This window comes from Centropristis striata, chromosome 14 (assembly GCF_030273125.1).
Source record: "Centropristis striata isolate RG_2023a ecotype Rhode Island chromosome 14, C.striata_1.0, whole genome shotgun sequence".
Lineage (NCBI taxonomy): Eukaryota > Metazoa > Chordata > Actinopteri > Perciformes > Serranidae > Centropristis > Centropristis striata.
The window spans coordinates 14,882,951-14,910,877 of NC_081530.1; the positions used below are offsets into that span (position 1 = coordinate 14,882,951).

Sequence of the window (27,927 nt, forward strand, 5' to 3'; positions counted from 1 at the left end):
TTCAGTTTACAGTAACGTGATGGCTTAGTAAAAGCACTAACAGGCTAAAACAAAACTCTCAGTAGCTTAAAATAGCTATATAGTTTCTTCCATAGACAGGTGGCAATTTAATACTTCCAAACTCTGCTGGCAACTCTACTGCTGACGGACACTTTAATATAAACCGTTTAAGTTAATAACACGCAACAATGAAGGAAACCCTGCCGGCATAACGTTACAGAGCGGTTGATAGAAGGTAACGTTAGCTGAAATTAACGGTACAACCGTGTTTTCAGCGGTTGTTTACTCTACCTGTTAGGTTATTATGATACAACATTTTTTTTAAATGTCCATCTTTTTTCGTTCATACGTTCACGTTATTTGTACTTTTTCGTCCTCTCACTGTCAGAAAAGCTGAACAACATGGAACGGCTGAAGCAGGTAACGTTAACCTAGATTAATTTATCTGTTGGCTACATTTTCATGGTGAAATCACCTTCATGCAACTGAATACTTAGACTGTTGGATATCGTCACCCTGTTAAAATAATCGCCTATTTTTTTGAAGTCACAAAAAACTTCACCAAAAGTGTAATATATGACATTTATTGATCATTTCACTCAAAAAGGATGTACCAAAGGATGGCTATTGGCATTGTAATAACATTGTGTGTAAATTATGTAACTTAAGAGAAATAAATGACTTTTGAACATGCCTTTGTGACTTAAGCGAGATACGGTAACACTTTATTTTGAAGGTGTCTACATAAGAGTCACACAAGCCTGTCAGAAACATGATATGACAAGTATCATGAGCATTAATGTTACTTCAAAGTGTCATTAATGTTCATGACACATCCCATGTCCTGTTTATGGCACGCTCATGTCACTCTTATGTAGACACCTTAGAGTTAAGTGTTACCAATATTAGTATCAACAATAAAACACTGATCAACTAAACTGATAACTAAACAATCTCCCTCTAGCTCTTCTTTGCTGGGTTCTTATCTGATGCCTATGAATGTAGCAAATTGTCAAAGAAGTGATGATCTTAAAGGGGTAAAATCACATGATCTGATCAACTAAGGATGTAGGCGATTTTACCATAGGTGGCCGGTGTCATGAGATGATTTAGGCAAAAAAAAACAACAATTTTGACAAAAAATGACATAGGCGATTATTTTAACAGTGTGACGATATGATATAATAAAATTACATACTCCGCATGCAAATGGTATGCACTAACAGTAACTCTATATAATAATTAAGTGAATGTTGGTCATATTGAAAAGCCTTAACTTTATAATGTGCAAATTTAAATCAAACAAAAGTGTCAATGGTCATGTGTGTTGCAAATGTCACAATATTTGTCTGAACTACAGATGGAGGATGACTCTATGTTCAATATGAGTGATAGAAGAGAATATTCTTTTCCTCCACCTTTGCCCATGACTTGTAATGCAGAACCATCAGAACTGTATCAAGTAAGAAAATCAATCACTGTATTATATAAGCAAGTGCTATAGAGGTTTTGCTCAGATTTTTCCCAAGTTAAACTATTTCCCGTCATACTACCATACATCATCATAACATGCATTTTTTTTAATTTAACCTTAGATAGTCCTGAGGCACAGTCATCACCCACCTATCCTCCAGACCAAATCCTGGACACTAGCAGTTCCCTTTAAAGAGCAACGTTACCACCGAACTCCTAGTGAGTCTATTGGAAATAACTACAGTCCCCGGGCCCAGGACCTTAAGATTAGTAAACTCCAGCACAGACGACACACTATACGTCGTTCTTTAGCAAAACCAGGAGGGCCTTGTATCCTTTCATGTTCCTCTCACAGCAAACCCTGCTCTGAGTGACTTAGGGAAGCCAGTCTGGGATTACACTATTCTTTACTTTTTTATCTTGTGATTTAAAATGTGAGCACTGCTGTGGAAACTTCTCAGAATGGATTTGTTATCTTAATGAGGCTTTTAGCATCCACTCCACCTGGAAGGAGACAAGCAATTACAACGAGAAGAAGGTAATTAAAGCAACACGTTTCAGCAATAGCTTATCTTTTATGAGGTTCTTTTTCTTGTGGCACTTGGATCAGATTCGTTCATGCTTTCCCAGGGATGCATCTCCTCATGCTTCACTCTCACGTCAGCCAAGGCCTAGCTCGAGAAACGTTCGCACTCCCAGCAGCAGGCCCATGAGTCCTAAAGAGCAGCTGGACATCATGTACAGCCAAGAGAAGAAGATGAGGGTCGTACAGAAAGAACCTAATGAGAAAGACTTAGAAGCAAGTATCAATGCATTCAGTAATGAGCGTCTGTTGCTGATGAGAATCTTTTGGGTCTACTTTTTCGGACAGTGTTAACTTAATTCTCACTTTTCTTGCACAGAGGTATATGTACTACATCACTGGTATCCCCAGCTCTGTGCTGGCATCCCCGCCACGCCCGAAGAAGACACAACCTCCAGTGACAGAGGATAGTAGTAAACACCTTCAGATTATGAGGGCAAACATGGAAGAAGAGGTCAAAAGAGATTATTACTTCAGCCTCAAGCAGAGCATAGGTATGAAACAATAAAGTGTCAGTGGATCTTTCATGACAGTATTGCTTTATTTAGTCACTCTTTGGTGTCATTCAGTATCACTTGAATTTATAGACAGTCTGACCAAACTAAACACAGAACTCCATTTAAACTTTTCTTTGTCTCTGCTGCTATCTGTTTGCGCAATTTGTAAAAAAAAAAAAAAAAAAAAAAAAATATATATATATATATATATATATATATATATATATATATATGATTCTAGGCACTCTATTTGGTGCTTTAGTTAATTAACATTTCTTCACTGATGAAAAGCCTTGTCTTGTAAATTGCATTCGTTCAAACTGTTCAATCTAGTTTGTCTCCTGTGTTTTGCCTTGCCAGTGGACTACATTCTGATGGACCCATCTGAGCGCTATAGACTCTCCATATCTAATGTCCCCAAGCCCTTTCCCAGGAGAGTGATCCGTGCGCCAGTGCCCTGGGCAACTAGTTACAAGGAGGTGCACACATGGCAAAGACTACATCTTTTTACTGTCAGTCAGATTATGGTCTTTCTGCAGGAGGTTTGGCTAAACAGGTAATAATAATCTGAATGAACATCTTTATCTTCATTGTTCCAGAAATTTGACAAAATCTTATTATACTTATTTAGGTGCAGAGTTGCTGTTTTGTGGAATTTATACTTCCATATTGTTCATCCTTTATTTCCTTGTTTACTTTTGAAAAACTTTTCTTACTCCATCCCTTATTATTTTTACCTTCACCGAGGAGGTTATGTTTATTCAATGTTAGTCTGTTTATCTTGTTTTTAGGATAGGTCTTTCTATAAGCTCTTAGCTTTCCACCCTCATGCACAAGTCTTGTTCACTGTGTATTCATGTTTATCTGAGTTTATGAGAACATCTCCTATCTTTTATAATGATTTGTTTTCAATGTGCAAACAAATGAGTTAGGCAAAAAGTAAAATAAATAAAATAAAATCTTTTTTCAGCTTCTCATCATTGAGATTTGTTCGACTGGAGGACCTTTTCTCCACCAGCCTCCCCCTCCTGCCATCTGAGTTTGAAGAGTTTGTCCAGAGACAGTGCCAATCCACAAGAGATGTACTGCTCCAAAAGTGAGTACTGCCAATTTGCCAGACTGTCTCAAAACCGCCAGTCTTTCAGTGAGACCCTAATGCGATGTCCAGACTTAATCATTGTCATGTGTCCTCTCATTAGCTTGTAGGTCTGCATTATGTACACAACCAAGAGAGCTAATCCTGTTGTAGGTGCAGTCTCTTGTTACCACCTTGTCCACTTTGTCAGACCCATGTCAGGCAGCCTTTCAGGGGATTGTTTTACACGCTGCTTCACTTTAGGATTCCATTGCATCCTTTGTTGTGTGCCTGTAGTATAGCCTGTTAGACTGTGTTGCAGCTCTGTAGGATGGCTGGCTGCATGACTGAAATATGAGCCACTCTAATTTGTAGGAACTAGGTTCCGTTTGTTTATTTCCATGTTCGTAATTTGCACTTGCTTGGATACCATTATTCTGCAGTGTCTCAGTCTCCCATGCCAGCCAAACTCAATCCAGAGGAAATGATGGGTCCCTGGGGCTGTGTAAATAGCCATAAGAGCCAGGGAATAAATAAAAGATATAATAACTGCATTAACGAGTGCAGTCAATAGAGCTGATATTTAGTAGACATCATATTGAGTGAGAAAACTGTACAGGAAGGGATTCAGATATTTTATTGTTACACATGCTCTTGGAAGCTTATCATGATTACAGTAAAGAAAAGATATATGACACACAGTGTTATGTGACCGGTCCAGGTACACATTTTGTGAATTGAGTTAAAACTAAATCTTATTTTTTCAACCTCTTTTCAAACCTTAATGAATATTTTTGGATATTCCTGTATCCATATAACTTGAACATCTTCTTTCAGGTGGCTGCCTCATTGTGCTTCAGTCTTTGACACCTTCAAGGACCTGTGGTTGCCCCTCATACCCAAGAGTGAGCAGGAGGCTCCAGTTAGTGTCCAGGAGTTCTTCAGCTGTGTGGCTGCTCTCATGTCCCAGCAGCTCCGAAGCTTGGTCATAGAATCATTACAGGATCTGTTATATTTCTTCACAATACATGAGGTTTGGAGAAAATGTTTAGTTCTTACAATTTGTTCTGAAGACATAAAAGGGATAGTTCCGATTTTTTTAAATTGGGTACATCAACTATGGATAAGTACCTCTTAAAACCCAACTTCAAAAAAGAACCACCCCTTTAAAATATTCTTTGGAATTGTCAGAGTGGAGCACCCAAATGTACTCTTACTGTGTTCTGTTTTCTTCAGGATGGCAATGACTTTGGTGATGTGTTTGACGAGATGAAGTATGTTAAGCCTCAGGTGCTGCTGGTGAAGCTACAAGTGGCTGAGCCTCACATTGGCTTTAGTCCAAGCTTTCAGGAATGTTGGGAGCTCATCCGACGAGCCTTCATGGAAATCATCAAGAGTGCTGAGAAGCTCCCAAGGGTACAGTCTGTCACAAGTTTTAATGATGTTATTGCCATCTATTTTATATTATACAATACACTTATCTGTTTTTATACAACAAACATGAATCATTCCATATGCTTTGGCCAGGTGGAATGTAACCTCTTTCCAGATATCACGAACTTGTACCTACGCACCGTCAGTCCTGATGAGTCACTGGTTACAAACCTGATCAACAAAGCCAAAGACGTTTTCTATAAAAACACTGTGGGACCTACAAAGTAATAACACATGAGCTGAAATTATGCCTTTCAATTATTCTGATGTACCAGCAAGTGTAAATGAGCTGCTAATACTATCTCTCATTCTTTAGGTATTTGAATGTGTATCAAAAATACAGCAATCTACTGGACCATACAGCAAAACAGGAGATATCAGCTTTTCTCAAAGAGAGGCACTCGTTAGAAGGATTTACAAGGGTAGGTAAACCTTTTATGTCAAATCTACACTGAACATTTTCTGTTTTCAAACAGCCTTTGCTGTCTACCAAGTGTCAAAGTTCTCCCTTCCAACCTTCAGAAAATTGAGAGCATAAGTCACTTGTGGAGGGAGATTGCCTCACTGCGTGTTACGGTGCCCCTGTCCATGTTTTGTCTGTATGCTGGCAAGCTGAATGATGACCTGTGTGACCGTGCTGAGAGGCTGAAAGACAAGATCGTCATGTTTGAAGTGGAAGAGAACCGAGAGCTCAACAAGGGGTGAGGGGATACTCTCTACCTCCTTAAACTTTTTATAACTTGAACATCAAAAAGTGTCTGATAGATTCAACATCAGATTTATTTTCTTTGTTTAACAGTAAACCAGTTGTTTGTTTACTTAAATTTTGAGAGAGAAAATGTCACTTACAAGCTAACATTCTTTCTCAGGATCTGTCAAAAGTATGAGGAGATTACAGAAACCGTCAGAGGCACCCCAGAAACCACGGAGGAGTTGGTGTCTCTAAACCAGTTCATTAGAAAGAGCAGCGATGTGACCATTCACAAGCTGATAGACGAGATTGATGAGGCAACATACCGCCTCAGCTTCCTCCTGGACTATGCCATTCTACCATGTATGTGAAATAACTATGGATAATGTGTGTTATTAGCCAGATCTTTTAAGCCTTATCCATATACACAAATGTTGGAATTAATCTTATCAATTCCTCTTTTGGGGGGGTCTTTTCTTTCTCTTACTTTAGCTGATGACTTGAGGCTGAACTCCCGGGTTTTTAATTGGCCTATTCGGATCCTTACTGAGCTTGAAGACGGCAAGACTCGTTTGGCCACCATGAGAGAACAGGCTGAGGAATATCTCCAAACAAGGTTATTGAAAATCACTTTTCACACACCTGTTCTCACACAATTGTTAACCGCTGAATCTGTTTTTTCACACTTGTTTGTCCTTTCTCAGTTTCACCTAGGCACTACAAAGTGTCCCATATAAGGGTTTATTTTTATTCCACTTTAACTTAAACTGTATGACAAATATAACGTCCATATTTTTTACAGTCTATTTCCTCCCATCCCTCTTACAGTGTGCTGAAAGTCCCTGAAATATAGACGAACAACTGCTTTTAAAGTGCCAGCATCTTTCCCTAAATGTGCCAGTGTTCACTGAGGGACCAAACAATATAAGTGTCTCTCATGCTAACAATTTAAATGGCATTTTTTTATATATCTCCATTTGACCATCTCAGGATATTCAACTTTGACCAGAGGCTGCAGGATGTGGACAAAGAGATACATGCCTTTAGGAAGAAGGACGTGATGAACATGGAGGAGATGAAGAACAATGTGGGGAATCTCTCTCAAATTACTGCCAATCTGGAGGATGCTGTCATTGAACTAGAGGTAAGAGATGTTTCGGATACAACAAATATGCATGTGGTTATCTTTTAGATTTGGAAGCTTTGATGCCCAAGCAAAACACAGATTTTACTTTATCCTGAAAGTCATGTTTCAGATGGTGGCTTGGAAATGTTTATACTGCTTTCATTTTTACAGGATATCAACAAAGAGCAGACTTTGCTGGAGAAGGAACAGAGCCAATTCCCTGTGCTCCAAACTCTGATAGCTGACAAACAACCATATGAACAGCTCTGGAGCACAGCACTAAACTTTCAGAGCATGTCAGAAGAGTGGATGAATGGTAGGTGACTCGCCCATATTTTTAGTCTCTCCCAGCTACTGTGTGACTGCATTTTTAAAACTCAAAATGGCACAAACTCCTAATACCACACAGCAATAGCAAACAGGATGCTCAGCGATTGTTTTACCTCCTTTATCATTTAACCCCTAGGTCCTTTCTGCAACCTGGATGCTGAGAAAATCTCTGAAGAGCTGGACATCATGTGGAGGACAATGCATAAACTGACGAAGACTTTATCTAGTCTTCTTGGGCCTTGTCGGGTGGCCAACAGCTTTAAAATCAAGATAGACGATTTTAAGCAGCACCTGCCCATCCTGACAACCATCTGTAACCCCGGCATTAAAGACCGCCACTGGGAGACGGTCAGCTGAGTAGTTTCATTAGATCATCCAGTGTCAGATTCACTTTGTGAGGACAAGTGTCCTGAGTCTCCTGTGATCCATGAAGCTCATGTGAATAATTTACAACACTTTTGTCTGTGTACAGATTAGCAGCATTGTGGGCTTTGCTGTCAAACCAGATCCAAACAGCACACTGCTGAACATGTTGGACCTGGGGCTTTCCAAGTTCTCTAATAAGTATGACACTTTAATGACATTACAGGATGTTTGAATACACATAAAGAGCAAATTGTACTGGGTTTGGAAGAAAACCATGGCTTGTAAGAAAAAGTAACCAAGAGTTATGGAAATATTTAGGATAGTCAGGTTTGTTTTACCTCTGCCCTAGGTTGGAGGAGATTGGAGCGATGGCTAGCAAGGAGTACTCTCTGGAAAAATCCATGGAGAAGATGAGAAGTGAATGGGCGGAGCTCCGGTTCTCGTTCACTCCATACAGAGATACAGTATGAGACAAAGACAAACATTTCACAATAGACACAATAGACATACCACAAGCTGATTGTCATTGTAACTTCTTCCAAAAAGTTACAGCTTGAATTCTAAAATATTACATGAAGTTGACATGTTGGTTATGTTGCCGTCACTTTCTATAACTCAAACTAATGCATTTAACATTCATCATAGGGTACCAATATTGTGTCAGCAGTGGATGACATCCAAGTGCTTCTTGATGACCACGTTATTAAGACACAGACCATGCGAGGTTCACCTTTCATTAAGCCAATAGAGACTGAATGTAAGGTAAGACACAGTACCACAAATCTATCTCATACAGACAGTATGAGAAACATAATGTGTTTTATACATTATATTATATACATAACATAAAAGCATGTAAACATGTTAAAGTAGAAACACAAAATATAAGTATGAACTTTTCAATGAGCATACTGCCTCTCCTTTAAAAGTTCATATAAAGTAAATGAACCGAAATTCGACATACATGAAATTAGTTTGTGTGTCTTTGGAAATGTGCCAAAAAAGTAACTCTTGTGTTTGCACTAAAAGGTGGTCTGAGCAGATGGAAATGCAAGCACAATTTCATGCCAGAACAAGTAACAAAATTGCCTGTTCTGCATAAACACAACCTCAGCTGTGCCACTCTATACACCAGTGGAAGTGGCTTTGCCATAAAATTACCATAAAAGGCTCAGAACAACCTGTTTTAGAAAAGCAGGATAATTTATTCACTACACAGTAATCTTCTGAATCCAAATCTATTTCATGGACTTGTTGTTTTATGATTTTGCTAACACTTGAGTATTGTATCATTTTATCTTAATTTTCTTTTTGCTGGTTTATGTTTTTAATCATCTGTCTCTTGAGTATGATGTTGTTGCTGTTTGAAATATAGCTTTGCTGCTATAATTCTGTTATTTTCACCATTTCTTTCCAATCTAGCAATGGGAGGACAAGCTGCTGAGTATGCAGGACATACTAGACTCTATGTTAAAGTGTCAGGCTACATGGCTCTACCTTGAACCCATCTTCAGCTCTGAAGACATCATTGCCCAGATGCCTGAGGAGGGACGCAAGTTTGCCATCGTGGACAGCTACTGGAAGAACATCATTGCTGAGGCGGTTAGTGTTTGAAGATCCTCTTTAAACAAAACTTCCTGTTTGTAATAATTGAGTCTCATACACTTTGCTCCACTTTGGCTTCTGTTTGATTTTACCCATCCAGGTTAAGGATACACGTGTACTGGTGGCTACAGATCAGGCCAACATGCTGCAACGGCTACAGGAATCTAATGTGTTTCTAGATGACATCCAAAAAGGCCTCAATACCTACCTGGAAAAGAAGAGGCTCTATTTCCCAAGGTTTTGACCACTAGTACTAAACATAAAAGTACATTAACATTAAGAATTTTCTTTCCAAGAAGAACACAGTTTAAGACTGTAGATTAAACTATATGCATAATACAGTGAGCACTTATATGAACATTCTTTTCTATTCTTCATTCTTGTCAAGTGATTCTTTTGTTTCCTCTCTCCTCTTCACCATATTCCCAGGTTCTTCTTCCTGTCCAATGACGAGCTGCTGGAGATCCTGTCACAGACCAAAGACCCACTGTGTGTGCAGCCTCATCTGAAGAAGTGCTTTGAGGGCATAGCTAAGCTGGAGTTCACTGAGGACATGGAGATTGTTGGCATGATCAGCTCTGAGAAGGAGACTGTGACTTTCACAGAAAAGATTTATCCAGCTCAAGCCAAAGTATAGAACAGACAGTGATTTTATGCACATTTACATTAGAATTAATATATATCTGTATATGTGTTACCAATTTTATATAGTTTCTGGTCTCTTAAAAACTGTTACTTTGTTGAAAATATGTCACCATTTCATTTTTAGGGTATGGTAGAGAAGTGGCTGCTGCAGGTGGAGAACCTGATGCTTAGGAGTGTTCGACATGTCATCCATCAAGGAGTAATGCAGTATAGAGAGGTATTTGTGGATATAAATTGTGATGAACTTGACTGACAGTAGATGTAAGGAAGTCATCTATAGTGGTGAAAATCTAACAAAGTACATTTTCTCAAGTACTGTACAATTTTTCAAGTACACTTTTGACATTGTTTACTTGATTATGTCCATTCTCCACTGATTTATACTTGTGCTCCACTACATTTCAGAGGGAAATATTGCACTTTTTACCCCACTATTTAACAGTTTTACCTACTTGTTGTATAAGAGAACATATTGTATTATTTTATATGATATGATACAGTATTGCTTATGTACCCAGTCGCATACAAAATATCTAAACTGGTTCTAGATGATGAACTGCAACAGTAAATGCTCTAAAATGTATTATTAGTGATAAAAGCTGGATAATATGTTATTCCATAATAATATTGTGAAAGAAGCCGTTCTGCATAATTGCTAGAGTACTTTTGATACTGTAAGTACGTTTTGCTCATAACACTTCTGCACTTCAGTAACAGCTGGAACTTGTGACTTTAACTTGTAAAAGAGTAATTTCAAACTCAAGTATTTCTACTTTTACATCTTCCACCGCTGATATTGGGGACTATTATAGTTACTGGGTTTCATTTTATGAAACCATCCATCAGTTCTTTGGAGCATTATAAAAAGGTGGGATGATAAAAAGGGGTGAAAGAAAATTGCACATAATTTCCATTTTTTTATTTTCAGATCAAACATTTTCATTATAAGCAGTGTAAAATCCTTATTTCTGGTGCTGTGTAATATTTTATATTTTATCTTGTTTTTTAATGTAGTTGCCCAGGAAGAAGTGGGTGTTGCAGTGGCCTGGCCAAGTGGTCATTTGCGCCTCCTCCATCTTTTGGACTACTGAAGTATCTGAAGCCATCCAAACCAACTCACTGCCTGTCAGTACACCCACTGCTAACTTCCACATAGAAAGAAAATGTCTAAGCCCCAAAATGACTTAATTATATTAACCTAAATATTACACCATTTTCTAACCTGTGGGCTGATTTTCCATTCCACTTAAAGGCTTATGTGGACACATGCAATGCTCAGATTGCTGACATTGTGGAGCTGGTGCGTGGGAAGCTGCCAGGAGGGGCAAGGATGACCCTTGGTGCTCTAACTGTTATAGATGTTCATGGTAATATAGCTGTTTTTTAAATAGATAATTATGCTCTCTTTATTACATTTAGCTTGCAGAAAATATCATACTTTTTTCCACTTCTAGCTCGAGATGTTGTGGCAAAACTGGCAGAGGACCGCATCTCCTCACTGAATGACTTTGCATGGATTTCTCAGCTGCGTTACTTCTGGGAGGATGGAGAAGTGATGCTGCGCATGATCACCACCTGCTTGAAATATGGCTATGAATATCTGGGCAATTCTCCTCGTCTTGTCATTACACCACTTACTGACCGCTGCTACAGGTAACTTACAGTTGATTTGATTTCATATTTTTGGCTGTGGATGGAAATATCCAATTCCATAGTAAAAATTGGATCCTGACCCATTGTAACTTCTAAAGGTGATTTAAATGTTTGAAGATTTGGAGTTCTTTCTGTATCATTTGGTCAAATGACTTTGTGCTACACTAGAACTCTCATGGGGGCTTTGAAGTTGAACTTGGGGGGAGCTCCTGAGGGTCCTGCAGGAACCGGCAAGACTGAGACCACAAAAGATCTGGCAAAAGCTTTGGCTAAACAGGTATACCAAAATGGCTTCCACTAAAAGACTGTTCTTCTTTTTTATTTCCTCTTAATACTGACATTAAAGATGTTACTTGTTTCTAGTGTGTGGTGTTCAACTGCTCTGATGGTCTGGACTATAAAGCCATGAGTAAGTTCTTCAAAGGACTGGCTCAATCTGGAGCTTGGGCCTGCTTTGATGAGTTCAATCGTATTGAGGTGAGCACAACTATTGTTCTACTGGTCGAATCTGTATATATCTGTTAAATAAAATGACCCAAATATCCCTATCTGCTTTAGCTGAATAGTAGCTTAATGAACAAATATTCTATTAATATTGGGTTTAGAATTGTTTTTTTTATGATTTGTTAAAGAAGCAGGTTAAGAGTCATTATAGATTTTGGAGTCAAGTTTGCACAAACACATATTAACAAAATCTGTTTTCCTCCAACACAGAAACCTAGCTATATTTAGATCATTTGGAACTCAGCAGGATATAAAGAGGCTGCTTTTGCCTTTATGCCAAATTGATTGGATTATTTTAATCCAAAACTGTTTTAACAAAGAGCGTAATTGACAGATTGCAACACATACAAAACATTGCAGGAATGGCATAATGTTGTCTTGTTTGCATTGTACTGGATCCATTTATAAGTACAAGCAGATTTTTATATATATCAGAATATTCTCATTTCAAATCCTGTCATCTCCTTTCTCATCCTCTTCTGCAAAAATATACCGTGTAAGAGGTATGCACCTACAATTTGCAGAAAATGAATTACATGAGGGAAAATGCTTTATTTTTAACCATAGCATTGCCTGTTTTCTATTCAAGCAATTACATAGCAAACACACCTGCACTTATGTTATTGTTTCGTAACAACATTATGCAAATGATAAATGCAGAGAAAAGCTACTTGACAGCTGAGAGCTCCCACTTGAGAACAATATTTATCCTGCAAACTGTGGGTTTGCCAGTAAATTAAGATCTAGTTCAGTATGGCTCATCTTAAAATTCATACATGAATAGATATGATGTTGGTAATGATGGCCTGATGATGATGAATGTAATATATTGTTATTTCTCAGACACAACACATTCTAATGATTATGTCTGCCTTAGGCAGTGACATAAATGCTGTCAATTTACATATTTGTTTACGTAGCTACTCAGCATGTGTTTAAATGTGTGTGCGACAGGTGGAGGTGCTTTCTGTGGTGGCTCAGCAGGTCCTCTGCATACAACAGGCCGTTGCCAAGAATCTGAAGACCTTCCTGTTTGAGGGGACAGAGCTGTCACTCAACCCAACCTGCTCTGTGTTCATCACAATGAACCCTGGTTATGCTGGCAGGGCCGAGCTCCCTGACAACTTAAAGGTACAACATCATATTTATTGTTGTAGTGTAGTAAATATCACTCAACAGAGCAGAATCTGATGATGAAGAAAAAATTGGAAGACTGTAAAGTGTACTTGGGAAAATAAGATGCTGGAATTGGATGTACACTTGTCAATCTTGTCTTGTAGGCTCTTTTCCGTACAGTGGCTATGATGGTGCCAGACTATGGTCTCATTGGAGAAATCTCTTTATACTCTATGGGCTTCATTGAATCTCGCAGGTATGTGTGAATGTCCAAGACAAAATATTTTTTTGTGGTTGTATATTTTTCTGGCTTAGACTTAGCTTCCAGTTGGTTCATTCATAAAGCCTCCTACGTCTCAAATTCCAGTCTGGCCCAGAAGATTGTGGCCACCTACCGTTTGTGCTCCGAGCAGCTGTCTTCCCAACACCACTATGATTACGGTATGCGAGCTGTGAAGTCTGTGCTGACTGCAGCAGGGAATCTGAAGCTGAATTATCCCCAGGAGAACGAGAGTGTGCTGTTGCTTCGGGCGCTGATGGACGTCAACATGGCCAAGTTTCTATCACAGGATGTCCCACTGTTTCAGGTGACAGACTTTATACCAAAATCCAATTGTTATTGCTACTGTTTGATTTTTTCAGTATATGCATCAATTAGTTTACTAATTATTTTTGTTCAATTCTCCTCTGCTGCCCACAGGGTATCATCTCTGATTTATTCCCTGGCGTGGTCCTTCCAAAACCAGACTATGAACTCCTCCTCAAGGCTCTTAATGACAACATCGCTAAGCTCAACCTCCAGTCAGTCCCATGGTTCATCGGCAAAATCATACAGGTGCCAAGAAGGAACATTTCTTTGTAATACTTAACTCTTGTACCTTACCAGAGACATTTTTGCCTTTTTCTTTTCCAACCACACATTAAGCAAGGCTGTGAGGTTTTTTTTTGTTGTTGTTCAAATTCAGCTCCTGTAGTAAATCCATAAAAAACACAGCCATTACAGCATAAAACCATGCATTCTCTTATACCTGGGGATACTATACTATATTATTTTCCTCCAGATAAAGCCATTTTCACAGATTTTTCTCTATGGGGCAAATACATGCTATTTTCCTGGTTATTGTTATAGTAAATTCCATTGTTGTTTTTGTTTTTCAGAAAAACAATAGTAGCATTATGTATACATTTAATATAGATGATAGAAAATGTAACTCAGTAAAAGAAGAAAATAATATTACATGACAGATTTTTAACAAGGACATTTTGTCCTCTAAGGACATCAGAGCAACTTTTTGAAAGTGGGGCACAAGGGATAAGACAAAGATGCTTGGCTGTTTGTTATACTTCAACCATATACAGTAAATGTACTGAATATGATTTGTGATTGGGCATAGGTGTATGAGATGATGTTGGTACGCCATGGTTTCATGATAGTAGGAGACCCTCTAGGAGGAAAGACTTCTGCATATAAAGTTCTTGCTGCTGCCCTTGGAGATCTTTATAAAGGTAGGTGTTTCACTGAATATCTTGCCACTGTTTTCCCCCCAAGAAAGTCATTAGCAAAGATATTATTCTTTTTCAGTCGTGAATTATTTGCAATTGTTATTCATAAGAGTTTATTCTTTCTCATTTACTTTCTCAGCCAAGCTGATGGAGGAGTTTGCAGTGAATTACTGTATCATCAACCCAAAGGCCATCACCATGGGTCAGCTGTATGGCTGCTTTGATCCAGTCAGCCATGAGTGGTCTGATGGTGTGCTGGCCACTACCTACAGGGATCAGGCCATCTCCACCTCAGAAAATCGACAGTGGATCATCTTTGATGGGCCCATTGATGCTGTCTGGATTGAGAACATGAATACTGTGCTGGATGACAACAAGAAGGTACTGGTCACTTTGATGCTTACTATAGTCCAAGGTGTTCAATTTTTTTTAGCTTTCCTTTCATTGAAACAGTTTAACCCATTAAGGCCTAAAGCGCCTGGAAAAAAAATGCCTGGAAAACCTATGGGTGATTTTCAAATGACCCCCTAAAACCTGAAGTTTTTCTGGAAATTCAACACCTACTAAATAATAGATTTTTCTATTATGCCTCTGTAGCAGATAAAAATGAAATTCAAAAAGTATTTGAGAGCTTATACCCGTGGCTTTCATACGAAGTTGAGTTTATTTGATCCAAACCTTCAATAAAGTTTTTAAAAAAATCAACAAACTCAGCAAATGTTACATTTGACTGAATAAAAAAATCCTATGCATAATACTAATGTGCTAACATGCCCATTAGCAAGATGCAAACATGATATGACCACTGGAAGAACAAGACATAGTTCTCATTAGCCTACTGTAATAAAAAAAAAAAAATTATCATAATAATAATAATAAATAATAATAATACATTTTATATATTGCACTTTTCAGGGTACTCAACGACGCATAAAGTAATATAAGACATAAACAGTCATGATTTCTTATATCATCATCACAATCAATTAGCCTATTATTATTATTATTATTAATATTAATATATTATTAATAATATTATTATTATCTCCAGATGGCCACAAATCTGTCTGTTCTTCGGTGAAAATATGTCGTCCAAAAACATATTCCTCATCCATAAATGCCGGTCGATTGGTTCCGAGGGTTCAAAGTCCGGATCAGCAATTAAATCATCAGATCACTTCCGTCACTTACTGCTGAGCTCCTCCGCTATAGTCGTCTTCCACCATGATTTATAAGTTCTGGAAAAGTCCGATGTTGCATTGCGACACTCCCGCATGTATTCTGATCATGATTCTGATGCATTTCATTGTCCAAGAGACCGAAAATAGGTGGAAAAAAATACAAATACTACAAAATGACATATCCGCTGTCCCGGCCTTAATGGTAGAGTGACGCAACAGCGCTCCCGGCTTTAATGGCAGAAATGCGGTAATGCTTTCCCGTCGTCAATGGGTTAATATGAAAGTTATTTCAACAACTGCTTGCCAGATTTAATGCAATTTGGTGCAGACCTTCTTAGATTTTGTTAAGGAGTTACTGTTTAATTACAGCTTTTTAATTATGACACCTCTGTTTTGTTCATTATTTTCCTCTGCTAGCTATGTCTGATGAGTGGTGAGATCATCCAGATGAGTAGTAAGATGAGTCTGATCTTTGAACCTGCTGACCTGGAGCAAGCCTCTCCAGCAACCGTCAGTAGGTATGAAACAATTCATTGACAATAGTATTTACAAAAAGTAAATGTTTTGAAAGTTTAGAAAAGTTACTGTATTGTGTTTTGCTATCTGCCTGAAGGTGTGGTATGATCTACATGGAACCTCAGCAGCTGGGCTGGTCTCCTCTCAGAGATTCTTACATGAACACACTGCCTGACAGTCTGAGCACTGAACATAGAGAACTGGTGAGATTACAGACACATGTCTTATTGGCTATTTAATGTCCTCTAAGATGTCATATGATGTGTTTTATATCTACTGCTTTGATCTTTTGTCCTACAGATAATGGACCTGTTTGATTGGCTAGTTCAGCCCTGTCTGGACTTTGTTGACAACGAGTGTCGATATATAGTTCAAACATCTCCCATTCACTTGGCCTACAGTCTAATGAAGTTGTACACTTGCCTGATGGGTTAGTATTACACTTAGTTGATCATTCGCACATACTTCTTTTTATCCATGTGTGTGTTTGTGTATGTTAACATTCCTGTCTATACCCAGATGAAATTTCTGCATCAGGAGCTGATGGCACCCAGATGTCCAGCCAGCAGATAACCATGTGGCTGCAGGGTCTGTTCCTGTTTGCAGTTGTATGGACTCTGGGTGGGACCATCACTGGGGACAGTCGTAAGAAGTTTGACGTCTTCTATCGCAATCTGATCATGGGCATGGACGATGAGCACCCTCGGCCTAAGAGTATCAAACTCAAAAAGAACAACCTCTTCCCTGAGAGAGGTAATGAAATGTATTCACTTATATTTTTTTACTATGCTAATTAAAAAAAACTGCCTTTTTAGCATTAGCAATGTATGATTTTTTTCTTATTGTTTTGCAGGCTCTATCTATGATTATTACTTTCACAAGGATGGACAAGGACAGTGGAATGCATGGACTGATTCAATTACAAATGAAGAAAACACAATTCCAGCTGCAGCCAATGTGAGTGTGTTTATGTCACAGCCGCTGAATATGTCACTGTGGATACCCATGTTCACTAAAACTCTGCATATTCTCATCAGGTGTCTGATCTCATCATCCCTACCATGGAGACAGCACGTCAGCTTTTTTTCCTGCGCACCTACCTGGCACATGAAATACCGATGCTGTTTGTTGGGCCCACTGGCACTGGCAAATCTGTCATCAACAAAAGCTTCTTGGTAAAGCTGCCTAAAGAGCAGTACACACCAAACTGTATCAACTTCTCAGCCCGAACATCAGCGAATCAGACACAAGAGATCATCATGGCCAAGCTAGACAGAAGAAGGAAGGGTGTGTTCGGACCTCCTGTGGGAAAGAAGTGTATCGTCTATGTTGGTAAAGATAGATGAACAAACAGCATAATAGTGTTGGGCTAAAAGTGGATCATTAAGTGTTTAATAGTCATTCACTTCTCACATACAAATTGTTATTTTTACTTCTTCTACAAAGATGATCTGAACATGCCAGCTAAAGAAATCTATGGCGCCCAACCCCCAATTGAGCTGTTAAGGCAGTGGATTGACCATAGTCACTGGTATGACAACAAGGACACCTCCAGACTAAACATAGTGGATGTGCTGTTTATGTCTGCAATGGGGCCTCCTGGTGGTGGGAAAAATGACATTACAGGTATTTGTGAAATTTTTATTTATTTGATATTAGTAATATCTTTAAAGAAAGCTGCAGATTAAATTGACAAAATGTCTGAAATGCTAGGCCGCTTCACCCGCCACTTGAATATCATCACGATTGATTCCTTTGATGATGAAACACTGACCAAAATATTCAGCTCCATTACTGACTGGCACTTCAACAAAGGCTTTGATGCCTCATTCTACAGGTAATTGTCAAATATGTATTAAAATGTCAAAGCATGGTAAAGTGATTTAAATGATCTTTGTCAGAAAAATGTACTGTATTTTGTCTTACAACCAAGACAAGGCAAGATCATGGTCCAGGCCACCATGGCAGTCTATAAGGATACCATGGACAGCTTCCTTCCCACCCCGTCTAAGTCTCACTACATCTTCAACCTGCGGGACTTTGCTCGAGTGATACGGGGCGTGCTCCTGGCTCCATATACACACATGCAGGTAAGAGTGGACACAATAGGAAATTGTTTAGATCAATTGTTCTAATTTGATTTATTTTTTCTTAATGTATGTTTGCTGTTTATGTCAGGATGGAGACAAACTGATTCGCCTGTGGATCCATGAGGTCTACCGGGTTTTTTGTGACAGACTCATTGACAATGATGACAAGGAGACATTCTTTGGTATCGTCAAAGAAAGAACCTCAAACTTCTTTAAGCAGAGTGTGGAAAAGGTATGTGTTTGAAAAATGTACACATGCACTCTCAAAGATAATTTCAGTTGTTGTTAATTGAATTTTTTTTGATAGCCCTTTACAAAAAGATCAGTTTAGTAGATTTGGGTAGAAATCAGTTTAAAGGGTTTCTGCTGTTAGATACATAGAAATCAGTTTAAAGGGTTTCCGCTGTTAGATACATTTTGTTCTTTTAAGAACTACTTCTGCATCCATGTGCTAGTGGGAAAGTACTAATCTAATGAAATCAGATTAATCTTGGAACTAAACAGCATTGCAGTCGAAAGCTGTGTTTTCAGGAAGTCAGATTCAGTAAATAAAAAATCTGTGAGTCATTGTTGTCTAGATTTAGGACCGTAGTTTCTGTTTTTAATCCTAAATCTCTACTGTTTTACAGCTTCTGAGCCATCTTAGCCCAGATGGCAAGGTAGCGGATGAGAGCATCCGTAGCTTGTTCTTCGGTGACTATGCCAAGCCTGATTCTGATACTAGGGCCTATGATGAAATCACAGACTTGTGCGCCTTACAAGAAGTGATGGAGTTCTACCTTGACGAATACAACAACTGCAGCAAGGCACCAATGTCCCTTGTAATGTTCAAATTTGCCATTGAGCACATTTCCCGCATTTGTCGCGTGCTGAAACAAGACAATGGCCACCTTCTGCTCGTTGGCATTGGCGGTTCAGGGCGTCAGAGCACCACTAAGCTCGGCACCTTCATCAATGATTACGTCCTGTTCCAAATCGAGTTGACGAAGAACTACAGCATGTCTGACTGGCGTGATGACCTGAAGCGGATTATGCTTAAAGCAGGCATCGAGGGAAAGAGCCTTGTGTTCCTGTTCAATGACAGCCAAATTAAGGATGAGGCCATGTTAGAAGACATCAACATGCTGCTTAACACCGGTGATGTGCCGAACATCTTTGCTGCCGATGAACGTGCTGACATCATTGATAAAGTGCAGGGAATCGCTCGGCTTGAGGGCAAAAAGATTGATGCCACTCCACTCTCAATGTACAACTTCTTCATTGACCGTGTGAAGGCCAACCTACACATTGTGCTAGGTAAGCATCCTTGTGTTTCCTTTTTCCTTTATTGATCTAAGTTTGAGTAAGTAACTGTGAATTATTCTATTCAACAGCCATGAGTCCTATTGGTGATGCATTTAGGAACCGTCTGAGGATGTTCCCTTCCCTCATCAACTGCTGCACCATTGACTGGTTCCATGCTTGGCCAAATGATGCTCTGGAGATGGTGGCCCACAAGTTTCTAGAGGATGTGGAAATGGACAGTGATATCAGACTGGAGTAAGGACATAAAAAGGATGCAAACAAGTAGTCCCCGCTACACAGACTTAAACGGATAGTTTTGATTTTTTTGAAGAGGGGTCATATGAGGTTCTTATCCAAAGTCAGTGTATTAACTACATAGATGGTGGTTGTCACGTCCCAGTTTGGAGAAGCAATAGTTAAAAGTCATAAAATCCCATTTGCAATAAATCTGAACTACCCCTTTATATGTATCTAACACTGTTAAGTATATCCATATTTTGTTTTTTGTGATATCAGGGTGGTGGAGATGTGCAAGACCTTCCAGACAAGTGTCAGAGAGATGTCTGAAAGGTACTTCTCAAGACTGAGGAGACACAACTATGTCACGCCCACCTCCTACCTTGAACTCATCCTTACCTTCAAGACTCTGCTCAATGTCAAGAGGAATGAAGTGGACACAGCAAGGAACCGCTATATTGTTGGTCTCCAGAAACTAGAGTTTGCTGCATCTCAGGTGTTGCACCCTGACAAATATTCCCTCGAATGTCACCTTGTTCAACCGAACAAATTCACGATATTGACATATCATACTATGTCCCCAGGTGTCAGTAATGCAGGAGGAGCTGACAGCCTTGCAGCCAGAGCTCATCCAGACCTCAGCTGAGACAGATAAGATGATGGTTAACATAGAGGGGGAAACAGTGGAGGTGGACGCTAAGAAAGAACTTGTGTCTGCTGATGAAAAAGTGGCTAATGATGCAGCAGCTGCAGCCAAGGCCATTAAGGTATACATGTATTTCAAGACCAATGACACATTTTTCAATTGACAAAAAAATTGTCCAGAATCTATAAAGTGTTTCAATCTTTTCTGAAATGTATATATCTACCGATTGTTTTAAATAAGTGCAGTATTTCAGTTTGTTTCCCCCATTTAAGCATTTAGACATTAATTGTTTGTCTTTCAGGATGAGTGTGAGGGAGATTTGGCAGAAGCAATGCCTGCATTGGAGGCTGCCCTGTCAGCCTTGGACACGTTAAAACCTTCAGACATTACAGTAGTGAAGTCTATGCAGAACCCACCTGGTTTAGTCAAACTAGTCATGGAGTCTATCTGTATCATGAAGGGCATAAAACCTGAAAGAAAACCTGATCCGAGTGGCTCAGGTAAGATCACAGCTTTGAAAGAATGATTTTTATATGCCATCATTTTAATTGATAAAGGTTAATGTCATACGTTTGAAAAATAATATCCAGCTGACTATACAATATGGAACAGTCTTAATAATTCAAAATAAATATGTTGCAGGTAAGATGGTTGAGGACTTCTGGGGACCCTCAAAGAAGCTCCTTGGAGACCTGAAGTTTTTGGAAAGCCTCAAGGCCTACGACAGAGACAACATTCCTGCCCCGCACATAAAGAAAATCAGAGACAAGTTTATTGACAACCCTGAATTCCAGCCCTCTATCATTAAAAATGTCTCCTCAGCTTGTGAGGGTCTCTGTAAATGGGTGCGAGCGATGGAAGTGTACGAGCGTGTAGCCAAAGTGGTAGCCCCCAAGAAGGAGAGACTGAAGCTGGCTGAGGATGAGCTGGCTGTACAGATGGAAATGTTGTCGGTGAAAAGAGCTGAGCTGAAAAAAGTTGTGGACAGACTGCAGAGCCTGAATGATGACTTGGCAGCCATGATTAACAAGAAGAAAGATCTGGAGGACAACATTGAATTGTGTTCTCAAAAGCTGATCAGGGCAGAAAAGCTGATAGGAGGACTGGGTGGGGAGAAGGACAGGTGGACAGAGGCTGCAAGACAACTCGGGATTAGGTACAATTAAAATATACATATACTGTATATTAAATAAGGGATAATGTACAATGTGTGAGCTGTTCTTTTTGCAAAAATTACCCACTTGCTTTACATTATTACACAAATTACCTGGCTAATTACTAATGAAATCATTACTTTGACACAAAATAGTGATTTAAAAATTAATTTATTGCATAATTTCTTGATTATCAGTGACTTTTTTTTTGCCTGATGCACCTTTTTTTCAATTAACAAGTCTTGCAATAGCCCATGCTGACAAATCAGAAAAGAGTGTTCAACAAAGCTGTGTTATAATATTCACTAATGTGCCTGAAGTTTGATATTAATCAGATCGATACTATATTTCCCTTCTGCAGATACATCAACCTGACAGGTGACATACTCCTCTCTGCAGGAACTGTGTCTTACCTTGGGGCATTTACAGTAGACTACCGTATCGAGTGCCAGGAACAGTGGCATGTCCTGTGCAAGGAGAAGAAAATCCCCTGCTCTGAGGACTTAACCCTCAGCAACACTCTGGGTAACCAGGTAGCCATCAGGGCGTGGCAGATTGCAGGACTGCCAGTGGACTCCTTCTCCACTGACAACGGTATCATTGTCTTTAACTCCCGCCGGTGGCCCCTAATGATCGACCCTCAAGGTCAAGCCAACAAGTGGATCAAGAACATGGAGAAGGCGAATAAACTTGCCGTCATCAAACTGTCTGATGGAAACTATGTGAGAATCTTGGAGAACTGTATCCAGTTTGGGACCCCAGTCCTTTTGGAGAACATTGGAGAGGAACTTGATCCGGTACTTGAACCAGTATTGCTGAAACAGACTTTCAAACAGCAGGGTGTGGAATACATGAAAATAGGGGAGAATATTGTTGAATATTCTAAAGACTTTTTATTCTACATGACTACTGGGCTAAGGAACCCTCACTACCTCCCAGAGGTGGCTGTCAAAGTCTGTCTGCTGAACTTCATGATCACACCACAAGGCCTGCAGGACCAGCTTTTAGGGATTGTAGCAGCCAAAGAGAAGCCTGAGCTGGAAGAGAAGAAGAACCAGCTCATTCTTGAGAGTGCTGCCAACAACAAGCAGCTGAAAGAAATTGAGGATAAGATATTACAAGTGCTTTCCTCCTCTGAAGGGAACATCCTGGAGGATGAGACCGCCATTAAGATCTTATCTTCCTCCAAAATCCTCTCAGAGAAAATCTCAAAGAAGCAAAAGATTGCCAGTGTCACTGAGAAAGAGATTGATGACACTCGCATGGGTTACCGTCCTGTGGCTGAGCACTCCTCAATTTTGTTTTTCTGTATCTCAGAATTGGCCAACATCGAGCCTATGTACCAGTACTCTCTGACCTGGTTCATCAACCTCTACCTGTATTCCATCGCCCAGAGCTTGAAGAGCGATGATGTAGCAGAAAGGATCGACAACATTGTTGAGCACTTTACCCTCAGTATCTACAATAATGTGTGCCGTTCCCTTTTTGAGAAGGATAAGCTGCTTTTCTCCCTGCTGCTCACTGTAGGCATCATGCAGGGTAAGGGCCAGGTTGACGACCAAGTCTGGCGCTTCCTTTTAACAGGTGGCATCGCTTTGGATAACCCTTACCCCAACCCTGCTCCGGAGTGGCTGTCTGACAAATCCTGGTCTGAAATCGTCAGGGCGTCTAAACTTCCAAACCTGGATGGTTTCCTTGAACATGTTCAAGATAACGTCTCAAAATGGAAGAAGATCTATGACTCAGGAAAGCCCCATAAGGACCAGTTACCTGACTGCTGGAGTGATTTGGTGGGGTTGGACAAAATGATAGTAATCAGGTGCTTTAGGCCAGATAAAATGGTTCCTGCAGTGCAGGATTTCATAGTAGATAACATGGGACAGGCTTACATTGAACCACCCACCTTTGACCTGGCAGGGAGCTACAAAGACTCCAACTGCTGCTCTCCTCTCATCTTTGTGTTGTCACCAGGATCTGACCCAACTGCAGGTGATTCATTGTGACTTTTCTACATTTTAACACAATATCACACAGTCTGGTCAAACTGTAATCATGAATTGAAGGGGAATTTTGTTATTTTTTTAACCTGGGCCCATTTTTCCTTGATTTTGTTTCTAAGTGACTAATACGGACAATTTTTTAAATTGGTCCGGTATTGAACAAGTGCCAGCTGCCACAAATCAGGCCGCATCGTAATCCCTTGGGCAATTGCTTACTGTAAATGTTTGCCCGCTAAAAAGTGTTTGTTTTTGCCACTGACAGGCTCAGATGTGTCTGACAACATTTTGGGAAGGAGTCTATGGAGAAATACAGTTTCCCCTGAACTTTAATTTGATCCGGTCTCCAGCAGTCACTTAAACTCAAAAACACAGGAAAAAAGTGTTCAGATTGAAAAAAAATACGTTTCACTTTAAAAACATAAAGAAACTTGGTTAGGAGGTGACTCATTTTTTCATGTTTGAATGCCAAAAGTATTTAATAAACTATTGCATTGTGTTTTCAGGTCTGCTGAAGTTTGCTGATGACGTAGAAATGGGGGGCAGTAAGACCCAGACCATTTCTCTCGGACAGGGACAAGGACCCATAGCAGCCCAAATGATTGACAAAGCCATCAAAGAGGGCACCTGGGTGGTACTGCAGAACTGCCACCTGGCCACCAGCTGGATGCCTGCTCTGGAGAGGATCTGTGAGGAAACCATCACCCCAGAGAACACACATCCTAACTTTAGGTAACAGAATCCACAAAGTATCTTTTACTGAAACATGCTTTTGAATGAAGAATACAATAAATGCAAGTATCTGTTCTTCTCCCCAGGTTGTGGTTAACCAGTTATCCATCTGACAAGTTCCCAGTCAGCATCCTGCAGAATGGACTGAAGATGACCAATGAGCCTCCTAAAGGAATAAGGGCTAACCTGTTGCGCTCCTACCTGAGTCACCCCATCTCTGACCCTGCCTTCTTCGGCAGCTCCAATAAACAGGTCATTTGGCAGAAGTTCCTGTTTGGTCTCAGCTTCTTCCACGCTCTAGTTCAGGAGAGGAGGAACTTTGGACCTCTGGGTGAGAACTATAAACTATCTTATCTATTGTTTGACCCTTTTGTGATTAAATTTATTAGATCTTTACCCTGGATCATTGTAATGTAAGGTTTGGTAAGACAATGTTTATTTAAGAAATATTTAGATAAAACAATACTGTTTTTGTTTATCCCTTTTTTTTCAGGTTGGAATATTCCATATGAGTTCAATGAGTCTGACCTGAGGATCAGTATGAGGCAGATCCAGATGTTCCTGGAGGAGTATGATGAGATTCCACTGGAGGCCCTCTCATACCTTACAGGTGAAAAATCAATAATTGTTAACACAGCAGGGCATTAATTATAACACCGTAATGATATTCTGAGGACGTAAGTCACCAACGTAAGTGCTTTTTATTTTTTTAAATGTACGACCTACATCACAAATCAACTCACCCCTCTGTCTTTGCATGTATATAATGTGTCTATTGTAACAAAACCTGTGAATAAGCATCACAAAAACTGTGCTTGGATTTCCTGTTTTTGTTTTATTGATCTCTTTTCTTTTCCTCTAAGGTGAGTGCAACTACGGCGGCAGGGTGACAGATGACAAAGACAGGCGTCTGTTGCTGTCGCTTCTGTCCATCTTCTACAGTTGGGACCTGATAGAGCAGGAGTGCTACCACCTGTGTGAGGGAGATCTGTATTATGTCCCAGCTCATGGCCCCTATCAGGTACTGTCAGTGCTCTTGACACTTCCTGATTAATCTCAAAACGTCATAACGTGACATGAAGCAGCTGTCTTCTTATGTCACTATGGGCAAAGCAATTACAGACTTGCTTTGCAAATAAGAACAACTACAGCAGATTTCAATGATCACCCAGAGGAGGATTTATGGTTTTAATCATAGAGTGTAATATTTGTCTGGAATGAAATCTTGATCATGTTTGGCCTTGAGGGCACAGTGTTAAAGAACGCTGTTATGAGTACTTCTTTAATCATCCTATGTGATGAAGAAATTAATGTTTGAATATTATTTTCTTTATTCCAGACATACGTTAACTATATACGCAGTCTTCCAATTTGTGCCGATCCTTGTGTGTTCGGACTTCATAGCAACGCTGACATCACCAAGGATAACCAAGAGACCAATCAGCTCCTGGATGGAGTACTGCTGACTCTGCCAAGGCAGACGGGGGGCGGGGCCAAGTCTCCTCAGGTTTGCACTGCCTGTTGTTTGAAGCACTTTCATTTTACACTTTTGGCTTATTTCCCTGAGGAAACACTGCATGCAAATGTGCTGTCTTATATTCAAGGTTTGTGTTGTCGTCTCTCTGTGTTGTAGGAAGTAGTAGATGAGCTTGCAGAAGACATCCTGTCTAAGCTGCCAGCAGACTTTGACATACAAATGGTGATGGATATATACCCAGTCATGTATGAGGAGTCCATGAATACTGTTTTGAGGCAAGAAATCATCCGCTTTAACAGGTAACTTCTGCTGTATGCTGTAAAATATTCACATTGGAGAGCCAATAATTAGTTTGTGCAGCACACACAATTAAGACTTGATCACATTAATCTCCCCTCTCGACAGACTTACTCATGTGGTGCGTGTCAGCTTGGTAAACATCCGCAAAGCTCTCAAGGGCCAGATCGTTATGTCTGCCGAACTGGAGAACGTCTTCAACAGCATGCTGGTGGGCAAGGTGCCCGCTATGTGGGCAGCCAAGTCTTACCCCTCTCTCAAACCTATGGGGAGCTACGTGACTGATCTTTTAGCCAGGCTGCAGTTTCTACAAGTAAGAAATAAAATTGTTATGGGTCACACACACCCTGAGTGAAGGTATCATACAATATTTGTAATTGACTTGCAAGATAGATGAAGCACATACTAGGTAGTCCAATAGCATAAATGTACAGCCAGGGAAATTGTTGAGCAGAATTCATGTTATTTGATTATTTTTTTAAAGCTAAGCAATTACATCCATATCATAGTAAAGCAACACTGGTTGTCTTTAAAAAAAATATTTTTATATTTACTAATACCTACGTTAATGTCTCGACAGGATTGGATAGATAATGGCCCACCTACAGTCTTCTGGGTCTCTGGCTTCTACTTCACACAGTCATTTCTTACTGGAGTGGCTCAGAATTTTGCCAGGAAGTACACCATCCCTATTGACTACATTGGCTTTGAATTTGAGGTATGTAAACATTTTGCTAACTTTTTGGTCATAATAACTGAATAATATTAGGGATATAAAGGGTGGATACTCATGCTCAGAGTTGTGTTTCAGGTAACCAAAGAGGAGACCCATATGGATGAGAAGCCAGAGGACGGGGCCTATGTTAAGGGTCTTTTCATGGAAGGGGCACGCTGGGACAGAGAGAACATGGTCATTGGAGAATCCCTCCCTAAGATCCTTTTTGACTCTTTACCCATCATCAAGCTCAAACCAGGAGAAATGGCCAAGTTCCAACATGAAAACATCTATGTTTGTCCTGTTTACAAAACCAGCGCCCGCAGAGGGACTTTATCCACCACTGGCCACTCCACCAACTTCGTCATGTCCATCGAGCTGCCGTCTGACAAGCCGCAGAAACACTGGATTAACCGCGGGGTGGCTTGCCTCTGCCAGCTGGATGACTAAGAACGATCATCCAGTGATTTGATATTTTGAACTATTAAAAGAAACTATATACCAAAGAAAGTTCCTGTGTTTGTATGCCAAAGGCTAAAGTAACACAGGCGTAAGCTTAACCGTGAATATGTTCTAAAGCTTGGTTGTAAGTATATACGGGCTAGCGTGACCACAATCGGCAACCTTATTTTTCATATCGGATGACAGTGAAATCTTATGGTAATATTTTGTCTTGAAAAGGACACAATTGTTGCATATCCAGCATTTATTGTTGCAGTCAATTACTGTCCAGATTTCAAGTGATTCATTGTGTGAACTTGGAGAAGACAACAACTCAAACAAATGTCATATTTATATATTTCATACTAATTCTGGTTAAAGGGACTTATAATATTAACAAGCTAGTACTTATATGTATTTGCACTATGATGCACTTTACATTTCTATATATACATGGTTATCTTAAGACAGAATGGGTTTTGGGTTATTGCAGAAATGTATCACTTGATAATAAACTCAACATAACTTAACTGGATGATGTCACTATTTGTAGTGCTCT

The 27,927-nt window shown here is 39.7% G+C and overlaps 1 protein-coding gene across 4 annotated transcripts; it reads left to right on the forward strand.

Annotated features, from left to right (window-relative positions):
• Window positions 1-41: 41 nt before the first annotated feature.
• Window positions 42-27,889, forward strand: dnah3 (dynein axonemal heavy chain 3). 4 transcript variants are annotated; one of them, XM_059349945.1, is made up of 62 exons: window positions 42-235; window positions 389-420; window positions 1,361-1,462; window positions 1,596-1,803; window positions 1,966-2,011; window positions 2,104-2,272; window positions 2,376-2,550; window positions 2,914-3,109; window positions 3,524-3,649; window positions 4,466-4,661; window positions 4,865-5,286; window positions 5,379-5,484; window positions 5,585-5,763; window positions 5,932-6,116; window positions 6,246-6,369; window positions 6,744-6,897; window positions 7,051-7,195; window positions 7,346-7,557; window positions 7,682-7,773; window positions 7,925-8,039; window positions 8,221-8,337; window positions 8,998-9,177; window positions 9,281-9,417; window positions 9,610-9,811; window positions 9,950-10,042; window positions 10,840-10,950; window positions 11,078-11,192; window positions 11,280-11,478; window positions 11,647-11,755; window positions 11,842-11,955; window positions 12,937-13,113; window positions 13,263-13,354; window positions 13,466-13,685; window positions 13,799-13,933; window positions 14,493-14,604; window positions 14,741-14,982; window positions 16,200-16,300; window positions 16,396-16,501; window positions 16,599-16,728; window positions 16,818-17,051; window positions 17,152-17,255; window positions 17,336-17,630; window positions 17,745-17,924; window positions 18,012-18,135; window positions 18,232-18,388; window positions 18,477-18,620; window positions 19,018-19,684; window positions 19,762-19,927; window positions 20,189-20,405; window positions 20,494-20,676; window positions 20,857-21,055; window positions 21,198-21,711; window positions 22,071-23,698; window positions 24,213-24,438; window positions 24,525-24,769; window positions 24,932-25,048; window positions 25,302-25,459; window positions 25,778-25,945; window positions 26,072-26,214; window positions 26,321-26,525; window positions 26,793-26,930; window positions 27,024-27,889. In XM_059349945.1, exons 2-62 carry the CDS (start codon window positions 403-405, stop codon window positions 27,375-27,377), a joined length of 12,228 nt encoding a protein of 4,075 aa, XP_059205928.1. In that variant the 5' UTR covers window positions 42-235; window positions 389-402; the 3' UTR covers window positions 27,378-27,889. The 4 variants fall into 4 exon arrangements, with proteins under 4 accessions (XP_059205928.1, XP_059205929.1, XP_059205927.1 ...); XM_059349946.1 differs by having other exon boundaries at window positions 394-420; XM_059349947.1 differs by lacking the exon at window positions 42-235 and having other exon boundaries at window positions 257-420; window positions 4,865-5,044; window positions 5,156-5,286.
• Window positions 27,890-27,927: the final 38 nt, after the last annotated feature.

Bases quoted from the DNA above. Each gene is read 5' to 3' on its own strand.
- dnah3 (XM_059349945.1), top strand. The intron at 11,956-12,936 runs GTGAGCACAACT...TGTGTGCGACAG, and splicing joins ATGAGTTCAATCGTATTGAG to GTGGAGGTGCTTTCTGTGGT. The intron at 14,605-14,740 runs GTAGGTGTTTCA...TTACTTTCTCAG, and splicing joins CCTTGGAGATCTTTATAAAG to CCAAGCTGATGGAGGAGTTT.